The 12,495-nt window shown below is 36.6% G+C and overlaps 1 protein-coding gene across 2 annotated transcripts; it reads left to right on the top strand.

The window, feature by feature from the left end:
- Window positions 1-921: 921 nt before the first annotated feature.
- On the top strand, window positions 922-3,835 carry LOC140827281 (uncharacterized). Of its 2 annotated transcripts, none has more exons than XM_073189928.1 (6): window positions 922-1,334; window positions 2,168-2,288; window positions 2,735-2,874; window positions 2,973-3,032; window positions 3,142-3,210; window positions 3,435-3,835. In XM_073189928.1, the coding sequence occupies exons 1-6, from the start codon at window positions 1,140-1,142 to the stop codon at window positions 3,504-3,506; spliced, it is 657 nt and encodes a 218-aa protein (XP_073046029.1). In that variant the 5' UTR covers window positions 922-1,139; the 3' UTR covers window positions 3,507-3,835. The 2 variants fall into 2 exon arrangements, with proteins under 2 accessions (XP_073046029.1, XP_073046028.1); XM_073189927.1 differs by having other exon boundaries at window positions 923-1,334; window positions 2,970-3,032.
- Window positions 3,836-12,495: the final 8,660 nt, after the last annotated feature.

Raw genomic sequence — 12,495 nt, 5'->3', positions numbered from 1 at the left:
TACAAATTAATTTTATAATGGAGAAAAAAAAATCACATATTTGTCATATAATAAATAAGGGTATTTAAGTAATTTCTCGCTGAGGAGGAGCTAGAACAAATAAAATTTGTAGGCCAGAGACTGAATCCCGTTTTTATCCACATAGGGACTGAATCAAAAATTTTGATTTGGTAAGGTAAGTTTTCTTTGCTATTCAATTATTTATTTATATTGTTTAATTAATTGAATTCCTATTTTATCTAAATTGTGATTTAGTTAATATTATTTTAATTTTATATAATACGATTTCCAACCGCAACAAACAATTATCTTTATAATATCAACCGAAATGAACTGAAGAATTGAAAAGACCAACTTTATGCCACAAATTGTTTTCATGTCTGATCGGATCGGTTCGACAGTGAAACGGTCATAGGTCTTAACCAAATTTGAAAAACCGTTTTATCGATCAAATTGGTTAAAATCGGTCAAGAATCATTAGATTTGTTAACTTTTTTCATTTTATTTTTGATTATATACATAATTATTTCGATTTTAAATTTGTTAAAATTATTATTTTAATATATTAGAGTTTATTTTATATTATAAATCTTGATGAATATATATTTTTATTTCGATTGATGTTCGGTAATCGTTCAGTTAATTCAAACATTGTCATTGAGTCAGGATTCTAAAAAATATCGACGTTAGAGAAAGCAAGGGTAGAACAGTAATTTAGCATTCCTCGGACACCCTTCTCCAGCAGGTCAAACGGTCAACCCATCCTCCTGCAAGTGGTGTTTGCATCACGCCGAAACGCAAGCCCCCCTAATGCATGATTGACGACTCTTCCACACCACGTGGCCCTCATTGATTCGTCAACTTTGGGCCTTCGGGATTCACAGCCTCCACCCACAATAATTAAAGCTAAAATTATAGGGAGAAAAAACACACATAGCAGCGTCACTCTCATCCCCTCTCTCTCTTTGAGTTCTGTGTTTCTCTCTCTGAGAAAACCCAAAATTCCCCCCCATTTTCCAGCACCCTTTCGCCCAAAGACTCTATTTTTGGATTCAGTAATGCAACATCTTTCTGTTAGTGTGAGTTTCGTTACATAAGGAGTTGGGACAGTATTGAAAATGCTGTAAACTGCCGCGGTGATGGAGAGTAATGGGGGATTTTCATCGCATTCGTCGCAGTTGCAGAGCTGTGGTGATAGTAGTGAGGAGGAGCTTTCTGTACTGCCGCGCCACACGAAGGTTGTAGTGACTGGGAATAACCGTACCAAATCCGTACTTGTTGGGCTTCATGGAGTGGTGAAGAAAGCTGTTGGTCTTGGTGGATGGCATTGGCTGGTAATTGATGGTGGAAAGTTTGGTTCTTTTTTGTTTTTTTTGGGAGTTTGTTTTGGATTTTATGTTTGATTTTGAGGTTTTTGTTTTCCTCATCGACTTTTTGAATGCCCAATTTTAGTTCGGTGGAGTAATGTGGGATGCTTATGTTTGTGTTTCGGGGGATTTCATGATTATTTATGGCCAAAAATATTCGTTTTTATTTTGTTGAATTTGAAAAGGATGTGTTGCTTGCAGTGTATTACTGAAAAGTTTGAAGTTTTGGTTTCAATTTTAATCCCATTTTCCACTTACTTTTTTGTATTAGCATCTGGGATTTTGCTGCATGGGTCTCTTTATTAGCAGATCTATCTCTAATAATATCATCTCCTTTGGTTTTGATCCTATTGATGTCGTTATTTTGTTTCTCTACAATTCTAGTGATGTTTTACAATCATTTCTTGGATTTGATCATTTCAATGATTAATCGTGGAGTTTTATTTCCACAACATGAAGAATACAGTAGTTGGATAAATTAATAGCAGTAGCTACCGGCATCTGAAATTGTGCAGAGTTTGCCATTCAATCATTCCCTGTTTTTTTTCCTATGTCTTCAATGTCAGTATATCATATTTCTGCACGATTGTTGAAAATTATAATTTGTTATGCATAATAATAGTTTCAATACGGGAGACAGTCGATTGTGCGTGTGTCTGTGCCTCCTCTGGTTTGCATATTACATTATTTTCCTCGTATATTAAGATCTTAATCTACTTTTATCGTACTGGGAAAGTATTACTTGAAATAGTTCTTTTTGGTTACGGATGAAAGATTTTGATGTCATTATAAAATCGCAGGTTCTTACAAATGGGATTGAGGTGAAGCTACAAAGGAATGCCTTAAGTGTCCTCGAAGCTCCAACCGGGAACGAGGAAGACGACGACTTTGAATTTGAACATGTGCATTGGAATGGTTCAGGTATTAATGAGTGTTGTGTTTACCTTAAAAGATTTACTTGATTTTAATTTTCTGCTGCTAAATCAGATGCAATTTTTTTTTTCTGGCTTGAATACTTAATTTTGAATCTGGGTAGCATTCAAAGATTTTAGGTGAATTACTGAAATTAGGTGGCATTCTTTTTATGATCATATGCATGACATTATGATTCAATTGAAACTTGAATGGGGATTTTTTTGCCTTAGGGTAAAATTGTACATCTTATTTAATGCTTTGTTTCAATTCAACAATTATACAATTTTTGAAAGGTTGCTGAGGGTGTAGCATTGGATTCTTTTCATTTATTTTTCTCCCCCGCCATTATTTTACCTGCTTTTTGCTTACTTTTTATCAATCTGATGTTCAATCCTTTATTCTTTTGGCCCACCATATAATTTGATGATTGTGTCACGACACCATTTTCTTAGCATCCGATGATACCCAAAAATCGCATAGATCAAGGCATCGTATGCATCGGTCATTTGGGTTGTCTCACAAATCCATAAGACGGTCACTCTCTTGTGACTCACAGTCGAAAGATTCTGTTTCTACTACAAGGGGCTCCACGGTAAGAGACATATAAATTTTCTCTTAAAAGAAGTAAAAGGGGTGTCCATATTTTTACATTAATTTTATTTCCACTTATCAAACCTTTTCGCACAGAAGGTCGACCTCAGCAAACTTGAGGTGGCTGCATTATGGAGATATTTTCGGCACTTTAACCTTGTGAGTAGTTTCTTATAATAACATAAGGATATGATCTGAATTATATATTAATGCGTAAATTTGACATCTAATTATTTATATTATGATGCCAACCTAATGTGTCCATTAGGTGGATTCTAATCCCAATCCTTCTAAAGAGCAACTAATCGATGTTGTTCAGAAGCATTTCATGTCGCAGGTAACATTACACTAGTCCTGTTAATGACTTGCAACTCATTTTCTTTCACTGTAGTCAAACAAATTGTCACTCCTGGTGTCCAGACATCCATGCAATCGACGCTCTGCGATTAGCTATTTTATATCTGTTAAAACACTTAATAAAACTAGGTACCCCAGGTGGTAAAGGAGTTCATAAGCTGCTGATTTTTTCTCCCTTTTATCACATGTCTTTCATTTGTGCAGCAATTGGATGAGCTGCAAGTCATCTCAGGGTTCGTGCAGGCTGCTAAGAGACTCAAAATGGTTTGCAAATGACATTCGAGTGAACGCTCCAACTCTTTTGCATGCGGTTGGTTTGCTGTTTGCTGACTCTAACTAATCGGGATTCCTGAATCTACCCCATCTCCTCCCTTAGACGGAATGTATATGCATGTATCTTCGGGGGTTATTACTTTAGTTGTGTAGGCCTAGTTTTTAGCTATGTAGATAAATGTAAAAGCCGGTGGGCTAACCGACGACTCTTGGCTCCTAAAAGCCATTCTTGGCTAAATCTTTGGTTTAATGTATCCCTAACGAAGGGGGAGCTTTCTTGGAAATGTATAGACCTATTTAACTTATGCTTAAATCACCAACCTTTATGTCCAGCTTCGCGGGATCATCTTGTTAACTATTCTTTTTTACAAAAAAAGTTCGTGAGTTTCAGTGTGACAATAATTGAGTGATCGGCGAGATGTTGGTACTTGACTTGTGTGGAGTTACCTGAAAAAAAATTTATAATTTAATATATAATATCTATACATTTTTTTAAAAAATGTAATTTTTCAATCTTTTGACGCCTTTAATTTTCAGTGTCTAGTAATAAGACCCTCTCTAGTTATTAATTATTCGTTAAGTGTAAATTTTGTATTAAAATAGTTTAATTTTTTCATTGAACTCAACATTCAACTTGAATTTATTTACGTTAAATGTTAAAAAAATATTTTTTTTTATTTTACATATATTAATTCTTATTTTTATATTTACATTTATATTTGAATTATCATTTTCAATTGTTGTATTAGTATTTTTACAAAAATTGCATTATTATATCAAAATTTGGCTATTATATTATTTAGGAGGAGGGGCTGCTCCGTTGGAGCAATCCGCCCTGCACTAAAACGGCTTATGGTGCAGAGTTTGAAATGCTTTAAGGTTGTGTTTGGTTGCAGGATAAAATAAATTAATAATTAGTATGTAAATGATAAAGAAAATGATTGTAGTAGAAATGTAATATATAGTAGTATGTTTGGTAAGATTTTTAAGTGTAGAATAATTTTGAAATTTTTGATGAAAGGACAAAATTGTCCTTCCTCTTTTTTTTTGTTCTTCCACTCCGAAGACGGCGGTCCGGCGACGGCAGTGAGACGGCGGTCCGGCTGTGCGTATTGCGGATAAAGTGTAAACCAGAGAAAAATGGAAGAGAATTCTTCTCTCTTGTATTCCATGAAAGTGATCGATCATACATATATATACATGAGTTGTAAACAGCTTGTAAACAGCTGGCAAAGACTCCTAAACTAACTTAACCAACTCAGTGTACATAAAGCTAACTAAGCTAACAAACAGAAGGGAATAGGTACACGTGTTTAATACTCCCCCTCAAGGTGGCTTGTAAAGATCCTTTATAGCCATCTTGGACAGTAGCGGGGCTAAGCGAGCAATGGGTAAGGGCTTCGTGAAGATGTCCGCCAACTGATGTTGTGAGCGGATTGGCAAAAGTTTGATAATACCTTCATGTACTTTGTCTCTAACAAAATGACAATCGATTTCAATGTGTTTGGTGCGTTCATGAAACGTTGGATTTGAAGCTATATGCACCGCAGCCTGATTATCACAGTAAATGGATGCGGGAGCAGTCATATGGATAGAGAAATCTGAGAGTAATTGAGTCATCCAAACAATCTCACTTGCTGTGGTAGCAAGGGCTCGATATTCGGCCTCTGCTGAGGATCGAGAGACGGTTGTTTGCTTCTTGGCCTTCCATGATACAAGGGAATGGCCAAGAAATATACAGAAACCAGTAACTGATTTCCTAGACTCCGCACATGTAGCCCAATCAGCATCACAGAATGCTTTTAGCTGTAAGGGAGATGTCGCTGAGAAGAAAAGCCCCTGTCCAGGAGCCCCTTTTATGTATCGAAGGAGATGATGGACAGCTTGTAAATGAGGTGTGCGTGGTTGAGATATAAACTGACTGAGTTTGTGAACCGCAAAGGAAATATCTGGCCTTGAAAAAGTGAGGTATAATAAGCGACCCACAATGCGCCTGTACTGAGTGATATCCTCGAGGGGTTCACCATCAGTGGAATTCATGCGAACCTTAGGATCCATGGGTGTCATTACTGGCTTGCTGGCCAGAAAACCTGTGTCAGCAAGAAGTTGCAAAGCATATTTGCGTTGAGATAGTATAATGCCTGTGGAAGAGCGAGCAATTTCAACACCTAAGAAATATTTTAGGCAGCCCATATCCCGAAGCTTGAAATGGCAATGTAAGAATTGCTTTAGAGAAGCTATGAGCGCAGGAGACGGCCCAGTGATGATGATATCATCGACATAGACTAATAAAGCTACAAATGAGGAACCCGATCCTTTAGTGAATAAAGAGTAATCAGATTTGGATTGAGTTAGTCCAAATTGGAGCACAACCTGGGAAAACTTAGAGTTCCATTGTCTTGAGGCTTGACGTAGTCCATATATAGACTTGTGAAGCTTGCACACCATATGATTCTTTGAATTGACCAGCTCCCCCTGAAATCGATACCCTTGGGGAATGTCCATATATACTTCTTCACATAGATCCCCATTTAAGAATGCATTACTAACATCCAACTGAACCAAATCCCAATTCTGACACGCTGCCAAAGCAAGAAGTACTTTAACAGTGACTAATTTGGCCACAGGAGAAAATGTGTCTAAGAAATCGATCCCTTCCTGTTGGTTGAATCCTTTGGCAACAAGCCTAGCTTTATGTCTTTCAATCGAGCCATCAGCATGAAGTTTAAGCTTATATACCCATTTGCAACCAATTGAATGTTTGCCAACTGGAAGAGGCACAATCGACCAAGTGTTATTACATTCCAAGGCAGCTAATTCATCAATCATTGCTTGCTGCCATTTCGGGTATTTGTTAGCTTGATGATAGGATTTTGGTTCAAGTGCTGAGGACACATTAAGGACAAAGGCCTTGTAGGACGGTGTTAATTGATCATACGAGATGAAGTTGGACAGTGGATATGGTGTATCATGCTTCGAGTTGAGATCAGGAGCTGTCAGAAGGTTGCAGTGATATTCTTGGAGATATGATGGTTGTCTTAAAAGACGAGTGGAACGACGAGGTAAAGGTAAGGATGAGGATGGTGCTGGGATATGATCTTGATGAGAAGTGGCAACTGAGGACTCATGCCGAGCTAAAGGGAGTACAATATCCGGAAATGGATCAACCGATAATGATGTAAGTGTATGATTATGAAATGGGAACAAGTCTTCATGGAAGACCACATCCCTAGACAGAAAAATGTGTTTGCTGTCAAGATCATATAGCTTGTACCCTTTAACACCAGGTGGATACCCAAGAAATACACATGAACGTGCTCGAGGCTGGAATTTGGATCGGGCAGCAGGTAAGGTAGAGGCATATGCTAAGCAACCAAAAACTTTGAGCCTGGAGTAATCCACCACAGTATGATGTAACAGCTCAAATGGTGTCTTGCCATGCAACATACTCGACGGAGTGCGATTAATGAGATAACAAGCAGTGAGAATACACTCGTTCCAAAATGCGAGTGGAATGCGAGACTGGAAATATAAAGCTCGAGCAACATTGAGTAAATGTTGATGTTTCCGTTCAACCACAGAGTTTTGTTGAGGACGTTCAACACACGAATATTGGTGTAAAACTCCACGTTGATTAAAGAAATCAGAAAAGGCTAATTCTTTGGCATTATCCGAACGAAAACATTTAATATTGCATTGAAATTGAGTCTCAATCATAGCAAAGAATCGAGGAATTACATGAGCTACATCTGATTTTGACTTCAATAGGAAAATCCATGTGAATCTAGTACAATCATCAACTAATGTGAGAAAGTATCGATGACCGGAATAGGACGGTTCATTGAGAGGTCCCCAAATATCACCATGGATCAAATCAAAGGGATGTGAAGAAACATGCTTATTCGAAACAAAAGGTAACCTCTTTTGTTTTGCAAGTGGACATATTTGACATGTACTGGAAGGGCATGGTTTGGATGCATCATATGGCAGTGTGTTATGTAAGTAATCCAGTACCTTGAACGATGGGTGCCCAAATCTTTGGTGCCACAGCTGTACAGATGCTTTATTGACAAAGGAAGTAGTAGCTGAACCCAGTTGATGCAGGTCCAGAATATACAAATCCCCAATGCGATTACCCTTGCCAATCATCCTCTCGGAGTTGGCTTCCTGAATAACAAAATGATCATGATAAAAATGCACTGCCAGGTTGGAGGTGGTGGTGAGTATACTTACAGATAGCAAGTTGAATTTAAATTGAGGCACATATAGAACATTACGAAGTGTAACGTTGGAAGTGAGCCGAACATCACCAATGGAATCAACCGAAATTGTGGTTTGATTGGGCAATGTCACAGTCGCATTATGTATCTTAGACTTGGACTGAAACACAGCAGCATTGCAACAAATATGACTAGAAGCACCCGAATCAATGATCCAAAATTGACCTGAAGATAGATTTGGTTGCATGGAAACCGAAAGACATATACCTGCAGTGTGGGTTGTGTAATTCACACCAGATGCAGTAGTGTTGGTGTTGTTGTTGGTGGGGGTAACCGATAGATGAGACTGAAACATCTGCATCAATTGCTGATATTGGTCAGGGCTAAGAGTTTGAAAGAACTGTCCTGTAGGAGTAGTCCCAACTTCCGAAGTAGTCCCCACAAGATTCACATTGGCCATAGAGGAGTGCGTAGAATAAGGGTGACTGTCAGTTCGCATTCGTGGCCGAGATTTAAAACCAGGGGGATAACCATGAATCTCATAACATGTGTCTATCGTATGACCATGAATCGCACATTTAGTGCAGTATGGACGATCTCGCCTCTTGTATTTGAACTTGGATTGTTGGTCCTGACCATAGGAAGGCACCTTAGGGGGCTGAGATTTCACAGCAAAAGCCATAGGTGAGTCAGTTACAGGGGTTAGACTTATTGTTCGTTGACGTTCTTCTTGAGATACCAAAGAAAAAATTTTGTTAATCGGTGGCAGAGGATCCATTAGCAGTAATTGACCTCTGATGTGAGCAAAGGAATCATTCAATCCAAGTAAAAACATCATGATGTGCTCTTGATGATGAAAAGAGGCTAGGGATTGCACCCCACCACAGCTGCATTTTCCGCATGTACATGCTGGCCGAAAATTTGACAATTCATCCCACAGAGTCTTTAGCTTCGTGAAATATACAGCAACCGAATTCTGATCTTGAGTGAGATTGAAGAGTGCACGTCGTAACTCAAAGATGCGGGGACCATTGCTCTGCTGAAATCTCTCACGTAAGTCCTTCCAAATTTCAGCCGCTATATCAGAAAACAGAATGCTAGCTGAGATTTCTTTGGATACGGAATTGAGAATCCATGAGATCACAACATTGTTGCTACGACACCAGGCAGCATGTAGAGGAAGATCTGTTTCAGCTGGTTGAGGAATGGATCCATCAATAAATCCTAGTTTGTTCTTTACCGAAAGTGCTATACGCATCGCCCGGCTCCAAGAGGCATAGTTTTCTCCAGTGAGCGGCTGAGAAACGAGTGAAATACCTGGATTATCGGAATGATGCAAGAAAAATGGAGTGAGCGGATCATCCACGACAGATCTGGATTGGGAACTCGAATCAGATGGCGGCATGATCACCGATCAGTTTCCGATTGTAAGAGATTGAAGAATCAACGATGCTTTCGCACCAGATCTAGGAATTTGGACAACAGCGGCAAGGAATTAGCTCTGATACCATATTGCGGATAAAGTGTAAACCAGAGAAAAATGGAAGAGAATTCTTCTCTCTTGTATTCCATGAAAGTGATCGATCATACATATATATACATGAGTTGTAAACAGCTTGTAAACAGCTGGCAAAGACTCCTAAACTAACTTAACCAACTCAGTGTACATAAAGCTAACTAAGCTAACAAACAGAAGGGAATAGGTACACGTGTTTAATAGTGCGGCAGCAGTCCGAGGAGGGCGGCGGCGGCGGTCCGACAGCCAAGGTGGTTCAATAGCGGTGAAAGAAGAAGGATAAAATTGGAAAGAGAGTAGGGATAGAGGAGGTATTAATAATCTTACGGAAGAAGAAGGTATTATTTAATCACACGTAATACAACCTAATAATTTATATGAGAGATTGAGCTGGTTAAATAAAAACATACCAAACGCAGGATAAAGAGTGATAAAATAATATATCCTATTTAATCCGACCATTTACATACTAATCATTAGTTTATCCTATCCTTCCAACCAAACGTAGCTAAGAGTTCAAAATTATGAACTGTGCTAATGATTAGACTTTAAATTAATAGAAAGCTTTTCCCTGAATATAATGGTGAGATATATCTTTATTAGTACTATTATTTATATTACTATATGTAAAACCTTTAGAAAAATTGTATTTCATAATTTCGATGAATGTTCAAATTTATATATCTTGATTGTTTTTCAGAAATATTTAATAATTAAGATTTAAATATTAAGATGCAGAAAAGTAAATTGCTTGTTCAAAAACTTCTCACAATCGTATTATCTTAATATGGAAGCAAAAATTAAAATTAAATTTAAATTTCACAAAATAATTTTTAATTTTAAATAATGTTTATATTTTACGCTAGGGAAAACAAAGTATGCGCAAAAATTAACGTATATATATTCGTTCCATGCAAATTTAAACTAACCCTCTAGATTCTCAAATAACAATAATCTTGGTTCATAGATTTTTGAAAAAAACTTGTATTAGTGTAATATATAGGCAGTCAGAGAAGTGAAAAATATTTCAATAATGTCGATATCTTGGGGATATATTTAGGCGTAAAGTTGACGACCGGAATGAATGTTATTTACCACAAATGTCCAATTTTTTCTATTTTGCAAAGAACTATATATAAATAGGAAAAGGTTCAAGTTGATCGTGGCTAAGGGGTATCCGATGTTTAGCTTTTGCCCATATTTTGGTCACTTTAATACCGATGATAATCTAATATAATAAACAATATAGTTAATTTAGTAATTGATTTAACTACTAAATAATAATTTGTTTGATTTGATACATTAAATTTGAGATTAAATGATAAAGTATCATTTTAATAATTAATACAATATTAATAATGTCTTTTATTAAGGATAATATTGTAATTTAAGTTCAATGATTTGATTGATATAAGATAAATATTTAATAATTGAATAAATAATACGACAAAGTAAACATGAGATATGATAAACAAATTATCCAAGGGATTACTTATGCGAGACTTGAAACTGTGCCGAAGGGAAAATCTTATGCCAAGTTTTGGATTCATTTCCCCACTAAATTATACGTATTTCCTTCGAAAAAACCTAGTCTCTCTAATCTTGCCCATATGGACATGGTTTTAGGCGGATTCGGTCGGGAAACATTTAGAAAAAAGCTTATGAAATTTTAATGTAAAATTTTACAATCTCGAACCTAAAAACTGGAAAATTTTTAAAAGATCTCGTGGCTACCAAGTAATAAATTTTTTTGTATATGTCGTTTTGGGTTCAGACTGATGCAAAATCGAGTCATGAGCTTTTATTTAGTTCACAAAACTCGTGGCCAAGATCTTTGTTCCATGTTGAGTAGGTATCTTGTGAGACGGTCTCACGAATTTTTATCTGTGAGACGGATCAACCCTACCGATATTCACAATAAAAAGTAATACTCTTAACATAAAAATAATATTTTTTCATGGATGATCCAAATAAAAGATTCGTGTCAAAAAATAATATCCGTGAGATTTTCTATATATATATATTTATCTGGTGATAGCTACTCCACGTGACGTGGACCAACTCGCCCGAACAAAGAAATGACCCACAAGCACAGTTTTCCATTAATTGAACTCCCCAGTTATGCTTTGGGTGGATAAGGATCCCTTTGATAATTCGCTTTGATACATAAAATGTGATGATTGGGGATTTTTTTTGAGTTAACAATGCTTATATTTATATTTAGAAATATTTACAAAAGAAAAATAATAATTCATTTATTTTTATGTTTTTAACTATAAGGCGATTGTGATTTTGGTCACATATCTATTCACATCATGGAATTTGCCTAATATTTACTTATGGAAAATTAGTGATATATTTAATCATGTTCTAATTAGCTAGTAAAATTGGATGGCGCTACTCAAAACGAGTTGTAGTACATGAAATTAATTATGTCATCTATTAATTATGACAACCGTTCGGTTTTATAAGTAGGGATTGCAATAAGTTTAATTATTAAGAGAAAGATTGTTGAGTATAATAATTGATCCTGCTGAGTAGAAGCAATCGAAACATAGTGCTTGAGGTGGTGTACGGTTTAAAAGATTTGAGTTGCACCGTTACCACCAGCTAAGTTTTTGGTAAAATACAATTGCTCGATCCTGCATATTTCTTCATCACATACAATAGATCAGTAATTGGTAGTTACCAAGAGACGCCCAATATTAATTCTGATCTTAAATATTTTCGAAAGCTTCGTATTAACTTTTGAAGATATTGCTGATACCGTATTTAGGTTCTGGGTGTGATATATTCGATCAAGAATCTACTGAGGTTATTCAAAGCCACATTAATAATAATTTGGTATTCCAATAATGTCAGATCAAGATTAACGTTTTTCGATTAACATGGGTTCATACCTCATATACAGTAATTCTTACACTATTATCGGGAAAAAGAGAAAATTGAACAAGTAAACCATTTCAATGTCTCTCAAATTACCCAATATATACTTAGCTAATACCTTATGGATGAGCCCTATTACTCCCGGCCCATCCTTAGCCCAAATGGAAGACAGACCCATGACAGGCCTATGTACTCTGCTATAAATACCAGGTTTGATTGTCCAACTCATTGATATTCAAGAGATCACTTCTCAACAGCATCCTTAGCTGCTTCCCAATTATATCCTCAGTCTCTGACTTGATCGTCAGAGGGGCTACGTGGGGACACCCTCATGTCCCCCTTCTAACGATCTTATTCGTGATTTCAGGCT

Source organism: Primulina eburnea, chromosome 3 (assembly GCF_022965805.1).
Source record: "Primulina eburnea isolate SZY01 chromosome 3, ASM2296580v1, whole genome shotgun sequence".
NCBI lineage: Eukaryota > Viridiplantae > Streptophyta > Magnoliopsida > Lamiales > Gesneriaceae > Primulina > Primulina eburnea.
Note: the sequence above shows the minus strand (reverse complement) of the source record. Positions and strands in the feature narration are given on the sequence as shown.